Here is a 12,526-nt window from a genome sequence, read left to right on the forward strand (position 1 = left end):
AGCATGCGAATAAAGGCACATACCAAAACTATATTTCAGATATCTGCATAGTCTTAAATATTCATGATCAGCTTGCAGCTTTGAAAGTAAGCTTAAAAGACTCCCTCGCTCACTCAGCCTCCCGCACACACACACACACACACACACACACACTCACACACACACATACACACACACACAGCACCAGAACGAAGGCCTTGTCTGTTGTCTCTCTGTATTTTCATCCCCGACTCAATATTCAGAGGAAATCAGGTAGACTTGTTTCCATTAGCTTGTAAATGAGCTGTTGTTTTGTGGCGCTATTAATCTCTGATTAAAAATCTTAACTACAACACAATGTCAGCTGTAGCAAACCAATACAGATCCTGTTCAAATCCAATTTAGCCCTGTTTACCTCTTCTAGATGCAGTGGAATACATTAGGTGCAGATATGGCGGCTTTGCCTTTCTCACTTGACTTTATTGCTATTATGAGCCTTGTCATGAAAAATGCTCTTTGTTCACACTCAGACCTAGAAGTGTTTCACTTTCAACCCTGCGAGAGCAGAGTGAGCTCTGTCGTTGTTTTGAAGGGATGTGGAGGACTTGGTGCCTGTGTACTCTGGTTGACCCCCACATCTCAGATCTGTGGTAGTGTTCAACAGTCTGGATCCAAACTGCTGAGACTCGTAGGGACTGTGTTTGTGTGGAGGCCTGCTCCAGTCCTTGTCATTAACTAGCTGGAAACGACTGGTTGGCAGATGGAATTCTTAATCATCAAGTTAACGTTTAACATCCTAATAATGGCCCTTATGGTATTAGAAGGTTAAGAATATATTTGGCCAGTCAACATGGTCTTCTTCTGACATGAAGGATATGACAGACAATACTACAATGCATGTTCATTATTAATATGGTTATTGTATGTAGTGGACTGTGTCTATAAGATGACTCGGAGACAGAGATCCACATTGGTGCTTTGTAGCAGCCTTTTAAAACGTAGTTGTAAAGTGAATTACAGAGAGCAAAAAGAGTTAGACATGATTGTACAACAGGTCAACAAAAGAGGTAAAAACAGGTTATCAATTTGAATATCTTTCATTGTTCTTTTTGAACATTTGTTTTGTCCAGCACTCTGAGTTAGATGGCACTGCACTTACCTGATGTATGCTGCTATATCCACACCTATTAACTACTCGCCCACACACACCCACACATACACACACACACTACACTAGGCCTTTTTAGCAGAGCAGGACCGAGCAGATGTAATACCACATTTCTTTTCATCTGACAGAGAGGGAATAATAAATAAAGTAACTGGGCCGGTAGCTCAAGCCTCCTGATAGATTTATCCAGCTGCGCAATGGCTCCTTTATGGGACACATATACATCCAGCGTCACCTTATCTCATGACCCGTTGAAGGTTAGCAGTAAATTGGCAGGGATTTCTCTATTGCCCAGAACTCGCGGCTTGTCCTCCGCCGCTGGCTCTGACGCCACGACATTGCCCGCACAATGAGCCCAATCCTTTACCAGGCGGTTGGCACAAGGCCGTAAAAGTTTCCCCAGGGGGGGGGTCAATCACGCTTGACTGAGTGCATATTTGAAAAGCAGTCGCAGTTACTGTGATGGACTGCATTAGCTCTGCGAGGTGTTATCTATGTGTGCTTTTCAGAGCAGAGTTCTGGCGATGGCGCATGTGCCGTAGGGTTGTGGGGCTCCTTTAGAAGGTTATGGTGGTTTCCTGTCAAGATGAGGAGTAGTTTAATTTGCTAGAAAATGTCCTAACGAGAGAATGCATTCGAGTGAAAGCATTCACAGCTTTCAGCCTTACCTCTATTACCTCTCTTGGGGTGGTGTAGACAATTATCAGCTTGGAAGTAAATCAGTTTGGAAGTAAATACATAAAAGCACACCTTTTGCCCAACAAGTTCATAGGGTCTGTTTTGGAGTTCGTGACATAAAACATTTCGAGAACTCTTAACTCGTCTTAAGAAATACGGCACGACTTTGATGACATCCTGCCCTCTTCCTGTAGAGTTCCCCGGCTCACCCCATCGCCCCAGTCCCAGAAGAGGACATGTAGTAGCATTCCTGAAACAGTGAGAGCACCCTGCTAAGACTGTTAGTAGTCCTCCATTATAACTGCCTCAGGCTTTACTGTTTTCTACACAAGAGGGACAAAGACAGCCAGAAATGGAAGGGGGGGGGGGGGGGGGGGGGTATTTCTGTTAAATGGGACACCCTGCGGCTGCACATGCAGACAGATTTTGAAGAAAGGATTGTTAGGGGCACAATAAGTGTTTTGCACTAGTAGTTAGACAGGAAGTGAAACATATGTCCCCTTTCCAACTCCCTAAATCTCCAGTAGACCTCACATGAACTGAGCTTCTGGCAAAGTCTGTCTCACTGCCTCCTCCACACACTGCAAGCCCCCCCCCCCCCCTCTCCAATCACCAGTCCTCTGACGGGAGGGGCGCTGCAAACAACCCGCCCTCCAGGAGACTCTGTTACGCCACCAGGACAAACCTACCACCACCCTGCACTCCGCCCACCACCTGTCCACCGTGGCCAGCTACTGCTGCTCTGAACAGTGCTGGATTCTTCTCTTTCTCTATCTCTCTCATGGTCGCACCCACTGTCCAAACAAACAAACCCTGGCCACGAGCGCTGACCCCTCTCCAAGACTCATTGTTTTAGTTTTACTCTACAGGCTCCATGTGACTCTCCTCCTTTTGTTTTTTATTCATGATCCTCCTCCCGCTTTTCTGTCTCTTTGGCTGCTTACTGAAAATCTGCACTGCTTATTTATCCTCCTGCTGCTCGAGTTGTTGAGTGCTACCACAAATTCCATGTTGAGAGGGACTTTCTGCATGCTTCACTTCTAATGTGACTCAAGGCCTTGAATTGTGAGGAAAACATGTGGTATGTGACTCCGTGTGTGCAAGTGTGTTTGTATGTACAGTGTGTAATTGATGGCATATGTAAGAAAGTACCAAAGGTTTCAAAACATCTCTCGGCCAATTGAAATGGGAATATCTGCCATTCCAGAGATTAAGATGGTGTCGAATGTTGCCGAGGGTTGAGCTGGGGTTTCCGTCTGTCGCTAGATAGTCGGTTCGCAGTAGGTAAATGTGGTAGCGATGTCCCATCGGGAGGCAATCTGGCTTTAGCTGGTGGTTTTCCCTTGACTGAGGCCTCTGTCTGTTAGGGTCTGAGCCTGTCAAGCGGTCTGGCTGACTCGAGTTTTGTCTAGGCACTGGTGCAAAGGAACAAAAGGGCGCGCCTGATGGAGGGTGGCGTGGCGGGTTAGTAGGCGGGGGTTTCAGGAAAGAGGTAGAAAAAACAGGAGTGGAATGGGCAATGATGGAGGCGTCTGAAACCAGGAGGCCAAGCGTGAAAGAGATGAGAGGGAGAGAAGCCCAGATTTGGCTCAGGATCAGTCGCCAGCGAAGGAGAGATTAAGGTCCCATCATTCCCAGCTGCATCATCAGGACTTTGGCCCTCCCCCCTACAGTTATTTGTGTGCTAGTTTGTGTGTGCGTTACCCCTTGAGTTGAGTTTAAGGATTTCTAAAGCACGCACATAGAGTAGACAATGTTCACCACCACACACCGCAGCACGAGGTCAGCTGGACTTCCAGTCATTCAGAGAGTTGGGATTTCTGCGCTGGCTGTAACTGAGATGAGTCCTGGCTGGCCTCAGAAGTGACTGAATGCCCCCCGTTCTCCTTTTCACCCTGAGAGAGCATGCTGTTTGGGCCATTGCCATGCATTGTCAGCCTCTTTAGTTCCCCTTCCTCTACTTGACTTCCCCTCAGCCTCTGCTTTATCCCACAAACAAATCTTGCTTTGGCTGGATGTTTGGGTCACACGGCTGCAGTTCACAGTTGCTGTTTTTTTTTACGGGTCACGCTAGTGAACTGCGTTCTCGAATGCTCCCTCTTTCTTTCTCATTCTCTTTTGAAATGTGATTCCTCACCGGCCAGTGCTGCCGAGAGGGCAGGTGGTAGTAACAGAAGGGGCTGATGGGAAATTGGAGGACCCAAGGTTAGCCAGGCGATCTTTGCTGGAGGATTAATTGTGTAAGAGCCATGTAATGATTGCTGGCATGTCTCTAGAGTGAAATCCTGTTAGTCACTGCACAGGGGTCAGGCTATGACTGAGCATGTCGTGTATGTGTGTGTGCATCAGGAAGGAAGGTGACTCTGATCACGCCGGTATGCATGACCAGGTGGCGATCTGACAAGTTCTGTTGTCTCAACCTGAAAGTAACCGCAGGCTCCCTCCCACTGTGTTCAGTCTGAGACACATATCTAAATTCTACTGTTGGGCTGAGAGGGAAAGTTGTCCTCATGTATTCCTGCATCCACTGACAACGGGAACATATGGTGCTGTTCTTGGGAAACATTTCTTGTTATCAGGCTCTCAATGTCTCTTCTGAGGTCTCCACCAATTTTGAAAAGGTGCAGCTAAATTCGAAAATAATGTGATTGCAATGGCTGATATGTGCAACTTAGGCTGGTCCTAATTATTACTGTTCATAGGGCTGAGTTGGATCTCAGCACATCTTTAGTATCGACCAAATTGCGTATGCAGCACCTTGTGTGTCGTTCCTGATATAAATGATAATATTGCCAGTTTTAGACTATTTCAGTCATTAAGTCATGACTTTTACTCTGCTAATATGTACAGTGTTAATATTTGGTGTCTAGGCTCTGACCTCATCAATCTCCGTAGTGAAACAACTAACTCGACACAGCAGGGAATAAGGAGTGACGACGATAACTGCACACGGGGAACTTGGACTCAGGTGGATGCTGGCGCAGCAAAATGCTGTATAGCAGTGGTCACGTCAACTGACAGGCATGGGAGGTGCTGGTAGACAACTTTTCATAACTTTGGCTCTTTTGGGTAAATTAATAGAATATTCACCAAGTTACTGTTTTGGTATTGAAACAGAAACCCAGGTGTCGTATATGAGCTAGTGCCCTTCCTGTAAACTGGACGAGAGGGGTGGGTCATGGTCCCCTGCCAGAATCTAATGGAGGTTTTGTGGTTGTATTAGTTCACCACTAATACTGTATTCCTCCACGTTGCTGTCTTTACCAATACTATCACTATAACATCAATAAAATGTCTGTGCTACGTTACACCTTGGACACCTACTGCAGGAATGACTCATTCTCTTAACTCCATCTGAAGTTTTCTTGCCGTGATTCTGTCCCGGGGGAAGGAAAGCCCCTTATCTGCAAACGCTCTCTCCCTTTCCAACATTTTAACTTTATCTCCCCATCCACTGACAACACTGAGCAGCTTATTGAACACAGATGATGAATGGGTGTGGATTGATGGCAGATAGCGGGCCTCCGCTAATTGACACCCCTGTATCACTTCATCTCGTGCCTTTGTATTCCTCCTCCTCCTCCTTCTTTTCTTCCAGCAGCACAGCAATCCATTACGGTTCAGATTAGTCGCTCTTAAGACGCCGCATGTCCCTGCATGATCTATTGTAATGAAATATACTCCACAGGAGAAAGCTCAAGGGCTCTTTTCAAGGGTATTGGTTTTTTTGGAGGTATTGATCGTATGTTGTATGTTGTTGAGTTATGGAAGAGCACGAGTCTCTTCTAATTCTTGTCCGGACGTACTCAATGCTTTCATGTACTTTGATGTAATGTAGCAAAAGTAGCTGTCGAATTTTCTTTTCTTAGTATAGTACAAGTACACTCCAAGCCTCATCCCTTCAGGGGTTAGCCAGTGTCAGACCAGGAAGAGGAGGTTTCATCATCCACCAATCAAGTTCTCCTCCTACTGCTAGTCAAAGCCAAATACACCAGATTGAAAAAAGTTCAGGTTGTACAAAGCCTCAGGCCTTCTTAAGAGCCAAATCCCTGTCTGTTTGAGACCTCAATCTCTCCTCTACTGCTGACTGAACAGAAGTGATCCAAATGGCAAAGCTCTTGCAAGCTCTTTTCTCCTCATCAGAAGTGGGGTCCAGCTCTTGGCAGGGCTTTTTAGGCTAGGCAAGGAGACAATCCTGTTGCTTTGTTATTTACTTGGGCTCAGGAACCTTAAAATGTGTTTCTTTTGTCTGGTTAAATCCGATCCTTAACAGATAGGATTGCCTGGGTTTATAAAAGCTTGTGTTTTGTATTCTTTCCCAGGTGCTCTTAATATGTTTGTATCCTCTTTATCCAGGTTTGACTCTTGCTGACTTTCACATTTTCATGGCAGGCTGTTCAAAATAGCAATAGTTGTTCCGGACTGTTCCGAACAGGTGAGGTGAGACGCTTTGCTCCATGGACGCTCGGTTACTCTTCAGCTGAGGGGCTTCTCCCTTGTTTTCCTGATCCAGCTGATTGGGAATTTTAGCCTGCAACCGTCAGATCATAAGCTCGCCTGAACAACCTGGAGGTTACCACTTTTCCATTGGCTTATACAAAACCATTTCCACACGATTTGAATGTGCTGGAACTTCGTCCCCCACCCTTACCACATTCTCTCTCGTACCCTTCTTCTACTTCTATCATTCATCTCTCTGAGGTCAGCCATTAACTCACTGTGCTCCTCTCCTCCCGCTCTCAACTTAAGGGTAAGCTTTACTGAATCTACTCGACTCAGAAACAGCCTGTTATTCCCCCAGGACCGGGCAGAAACGTGTGCTAGCCCACAGCCAGACGGCTTTTAATCATTTATTTAGGGGCTGTAATGTTGAGTTCAACTCCACTCTCTCACTTAGTGCACGCAGAGACGAGAGGAAAGTGAACGAGAGAACTGAATTAAGCTTCGACCAAGAAGCCAGTTTGTCAGTCGGCCTCCAAGGACCTCTCTGTCCACTATGTGTTTTAAACTAGTGTATGATGGTGCTCCCTTTTTTTTTTGTTTTTACATGACGCTGTTTTGACAACGTTCCCTCTGCGTTCACCCGATCAAAGAAATGAAACATCATAGGAATGCAGTTAAATTGTCCAGATTTCATTAGCGGAGAGCCAAAGAGGTGGAACATTCACAGTGATTGTGCTCAATTTGTAAGGAAGAGTTAACATACACAGTATCTGCCTAATTCTGTGCAGAGAATGAAAAGATAAATCATTTAATATGTAAGTTGGCACACATGCACATGGCTTAATTATCTTAATTGAATGCCTTAGACTATTGTTTTTCTTTAACTATATTCCGTTGTTTGTTCATGGAGTGTTCACAAAGAGACATGACAATAAGAAGAAATGCTGTTATGTATTTCAAAGGAAGTATGCGCCTTGCATTCTTCAAAGTAAAAAGTAGAAAAATAGTTCAACTTTAAAGGCTGCTATTACCTGTCAAATTGCAACAGGCAGCCAATGAGTATCAAGGGACTCGGCAACACCTTGCATCTTCAGTGAGCCTTGGGTTTCTGTGTCTGACCAAAGCTGTATTCTGGTTGGTAAAGGTGCTAAATTCAAAATTCTGTGCTTTTATACCGCTGATAACGTAGCGCCCAGCTACCGGTTTCCCCTGGGTTAATGCTGTTAGCTCTGTCAGTACTGTTGCAGTTGTCTGCACTTTTCATGGCGTTAGCTCCGTTAGCCGCTAGCCACGGGCTCAGCCGTCACCATGTTGAGTCGTGTGGAGACAATGCTTCAATCCTAGATATGCTCTGAATACGGAATTTTGTGCCTTTTAAATTGATTGTACATTTTTAAACATTGTACATTTTAAAATTACAGTAGTACTGTACACACTCAGACTTCAGTTTTCTTACCTTTTGTTTTCATTACCGGGTGCCAAGTCATGAAGGTAATTCACGTTTATGATTGAACAGAACAAGGATGTTAATTAGAGGCAACTAATCAGCGCTCACCTTTTCTGAATATCATTAGAAGGCCCCTCCCAGCCTAGCTGTGCTGTTTAGCCTGAGGTCAGTTGTAAAGCTCTGCAATGCTTGTGTGTAAATAAATGTGTCTCCTCCTATGCAGCAGAAAGCCTTCCCAGTCATTAACCCCAATAATGGGACTACAGAACCTTTCTCCGAGGGTAATGACCTAACTCAGCTCAGTTCATGGTGCAAATTGACTCTAAGTTACTGGATAGAGTGGTGCAGGTAAATAGAGAACGTTTTCAGTGTCTTGGTGTTGCTGAAGGAGGTTATGCATACAACCAAATCAAGGGACCGGTTTCTTTCCAGCAGCCAGCCGGAGCACAGACCAATCAGCCTCCTGTGAGGTGCGACTGACAGCTACGTTCGTACGACTGTTGATCGACAGAACAATTGTGGCTCATAAAGAGGTTAGCGGAGAGGCTGTAATAGCTTCCATTATATTAGAACTGGAGAGTATTTCTTCAATGATAAAAGAGCAAAGACCGGCACTGAAAGCTTTTCTTGATGAAAAAGATGGAGCTCTTCTCGTGACTGGCTTTGGCAAGAGTTTGATTGACGGGATGGTTCATCCAAGCCCATGCCAATTATTTTTGAAAGTGCCTGCCGTTTTCCAAACAGTTTCCAATTACATGTACTCATTTGGCAGATCACATTAGGAGGCTGAAGGGTTGTGGGATTAGTCGAAAAAGATCCTCAACAGAAAAAGTGCAAACTTCTGTCTGATCAGCAGAAAGGACTGAAGATCAATGGGGACTGTGTGGGGCTTTGAAGCCTGAGAGGAGTTGGCCAATCAGTGGAGAACTGTTTACTTGTACGTTTCTTCCAAGAGGTGAAGAAAACAAGCAGTCTCCCACCATAAGGCGTCGCTTGTAGTGTTTCAACCAAACACTGTGGCGAACAACACTCAAACGTTTCCTCTTGCTCTCTCCTTGGCCTTCTGTTTCTCCCTCCAGCTTTGTGTAATTGGTCGACAAAAATAGTCTGCTTGGTTCAGTTGTTTTTAATGTTTTTCTACGTGAGGTGAATTTGCAAATGGTTTAAGATATTAGGGGGGACGCTGAGGGAGATTTTTTTGTGTTTCATAGCTTTGATCTTTTATCTTTGGATTACGATTAATGGTTGCCAAAGGTTTAATTAAAAAAAAAAGTATTTTGGACATAAATTGGTGGGTGTTTTTTAACTTTGTGAATACAATTAAAATGTCCTTCACGTAGCTAAAGGAACAGTGCACACAATAAAAATGGATTGTCAGACAGAGGTCAGTTAAATCTATCTAGTACACAAACACCTGCTTCATATTTTTCCCCTTTAAAAGAAAAACTCTTTCTACTACACTGTCCTCCAACTCTTTCCCTCTCCTCCCTCTTCATTACTTTTGATTTCCTCTCCCTCTCTTGGCTCTGTGCTGTTTTGGTTATCAATGATTGCCTCAAATGCTTTCCTTCCCCTCTCCATTACGAGAGCTGTAATGTTGTCACACTCATGCACAGCAGCGGGCCGTGCCAGGGCGTTGCACTTCCGACCACTGACTTCATATCATCTTCCATCAACAGGAAGACTGTATTTCTCACACATTCACACAGGGTCAGGCGGGGGTGTGAGGGACTCACTTTCATCCTTAGCCCATGGACACTTCTTCTCTAAATCCATGGTCTCCCAATGAAATATGAATCAAAAGCAGTGCTCCAGGCTTTTGCTTGCCTTGAAAGAAGCTTTAACTCAATTTAAAGTCTCAAGAGGTGAGGAGTTGCTACCCTGCATTGCAGTGTTTGGATATAATATCAGGGCTAAATAAATCATGGTGCGTCAGGACAAGAAACAAACTAGAACATTATTGTTGTTTTTCATATAGGCATTGTCAAGAGTGCGTGCTTACGGACGTATTATTTAGAGTGCTGTTTCAAGCTGTTCTGAGGAAACTAGTCTTGTTACTAGGTTACTTACGGGTGTGGAGAGGTTGGGCTTGTACTATAGTTGACCTTTTTTTAGTTACCTAACCTTATTCCTAGCGTAAGTAATACTCTATTTGCTATGTGCAGATATTGAGCTAATAAATAATTCTGATAACATTGGCAGCAAAGTTTCAAAAATGTTGTTATTGAACCGTATCTGTTTTGTTTTTTTAAGAATTCATGGGCATCTTAGTGGCAGCTCCCAATTGTGTATATGTGAATCTGCATGACCTGTCCATAACTAAGCTGGTATTTAATTAAGTAGATTGAATTTATTCGACAAAGTAAATCAATAAATCATTTATTGTGATTGTGTATTATCTAAATATTTCCAATTTTAATGGGAAGATTACCTGGATGTTGTGCTGTTTTTCTTGCCATCTAACAACTGAATATAAAAATCTGTTAACTCTTGATGTCTTGTCTCCCCCCCCCCCCCCGTCTGTGCAGGAGCAGAGCCCCAGCAACGCCACATCCCTGGCTATGATGCAGGAGCCACAGGAGGTGGTGGAGGAGACGGTCACCATAGAGGAGGACCCTGGCACCCCCACCTCCCATGTCTCCGTGGTCACCTCTGATGATGGCACCACACGGCGCACAGAAACCAAGGTGAGACACAAAGGTGCACTCAGCCGAGTTGCAGTGTATATACGTAGAGGGTGGCACTGATCATGTAACTGAATGATGAATAAACACTAAAAACTGTTCTATGAACATTCGTTGACCAAGTATTTTCCGATTGTAAATCATGTTAGATGCTGTGAAAAAACTTAGCAATGATACTAAGCAAAAAGGTAGACTTAGAAGGTTAGCTGTGCCCTGCAGATTAAACTGATGATTCTTCTACGATCTGCTGTACAGCGCTGATAGTCAGCCTGGTACCTACTATCACACCTGAGCAGCACACCTCAGAGCAGTTGCATTGTTGTGGCAAAGAGATCCCATTGTGCTCATCGCTGCAAACACCCCCCCAAAGTCCCTTTGATCCATTTCAATATTGCTTCAAATTATGGTTATGGATTACCGCTTCCAAACAGCACAGCACTGTAGCTCCTCCCCCAGACTTCCACCCTGAAGAACTCTAAATCCCATAATCCTACAGCCCAAAGTGGTTTCATCTCCCTCTCACGGCTTCAATTATTTGATTATTGTGTTAGTATGAGCCAACTCCCCTGGTGTTCTCCTAGCTGTGTGCTTCTTAAAAGCTCTTTTGTTGATTCGTCCTCTACTGTGTTCTGTTATTTCTTTCTGTAAGGATATCTCATCTAACGTGAAGGTGAGTGGACTTTTATACCAGTATGGCTTTTCCCACCACGCCACCATTTATATGTGTGCCCATACAGGCTACAGCAGCAGTATGCAACACAGTCTGCTTCATCACAAGCCAAATAATTCTCCAGTCTATACTCTACAATACTTCTCAGTTCACTGCTTGTTGCTTCCACCTGCTGGGATGAGACCCATTCTCTCTCTGTTTTCTTATTTCTTTTGCATGGTCTTCTGTCTCTCTCTCTCTCTTTCCTTATTTCTCTCTTTTAAATTCTGTCTGACAACATCCCTCATTGACATTATAGATGGTACAAAATGCCAGTGCTAAGCACCAATAACACATAATAATAAATAAATCCCATACGTAGTGATGTTGATATGAGATGGAGTGAGAGACAACCCAGGCAAAAACATAGTTTTTCATGCACTGGTCAAATTCTTAGATTGTTGGCTATTTTGCTTCCATAACATGTCTTCTTTCAGTCTAGTGGAAAGAAAACATTTCAAATATACATTTTGGTGTTTAATTTACTGCTTCGTTTTTTTGCGTCTGTAGATTTCTAATAAATTCAAAACAGTTACCATTAGATAAAGCATCATTTGCATATTTAACATGAAATTTCAGAAAATGTTGGAAGTTTTGTGCCGATCATGGTCATCTATCACTTAAAGATGTTGACCTTGTAGCGCTTTGCCAAATGTAATCTCTGAGCTAGAAATATCTTCAGTTGACATACATCAAACTTTACAGTTTTGATTTTTTTTTTGTCTGTTCACAGTATGTTCTGATTTATTGAGTGATATGAATGGATATCCAAAATCAGTCAGTAAAAACATTTGACTCGAACTTGTCAACAAAATGAAAAAAAAATATGAAACTGCAATATTTGCATATTTAAACAGACAACTTAAAAAAAAACTTGTAATACACAAATGAATTAATGTAAGTAATCAACTGGGAAAGTTTCATGGCGATATTTGATAGTTCAAACCCTCTTTACGTGAAGGTGTTTCCCTTTAATTGGTATCTATAATCTTTGCAACTAGCCCGAGGACACGCTATGAATCCGTGTGTCAGGAGTTACAATTTCAATCACTTTTTACTTGTTTTTCCCTTCAGATGTAGCCTTGTGATAGTTTTTATTTTTGAATGATATGAATTACCATGTTTTTATGCATTGGCTCCCCGAAGTAATTTGCTACCACTTTACCCAGGACTGAACAATACATTTCAAGTGGCATCAGTAATCTGCAATTGCTCGAACTAGAATGTCCTCCTCTCGGTGTCAGGTTGGGTTTTTGAAGAATTTCTGCAGTCTGCATTTCACTTCCATGTTTAAATTCATCACTCTCTGTGCATTGAGAAGAATTCCCACCAGAATCCACGCCAGATTTCCATTTGACAAAAAAACAAACTCTAGTGGGGTTTAGAATCTCTTCCTTTTTACGTCCACATTTTGAGAC

General features: G+C 43.4%; 1 protein-coding gene across 1 annotated transcript in view; it reads left to right on the forward strand.

Annotated features, from left to right (window-relative positions):
- The window catches only part of arvcfb (ARVCF delta catenin family member b), a 123,477-nt gene that overhangs the window by 34,171 nt on the left and 76,780 nt on the right, over positions 1-12,526 (forward strand). The window contains exon 2 of the mRNA XM_076104787.1: positions 10,244-10,402. Coding sequence (XP_075960902.1) covers positions 10,244-10,402 — 159 coding nt within the window. The remainder of the gene's footprint in view (positions 1-10,243; positions 10,403-12,526) is intronic.

This window comes from Anarhichas minor, unplaced genomic scaffold (assembly GCF_050575085.1).
Source record: "Anarhichas minor isolate MPS153535 unplaced genomic scaffold, ASM5057508v1 ptg000030l, whole genome shotgun sequence".
NCBI classification, from domain to species: domain Eukaryota; kingdom Metazoa; phylum Chordata; class Actinopteri; order Perciformes; family Anarhichadidae; genus Anarhichas; species Anarhichas minor.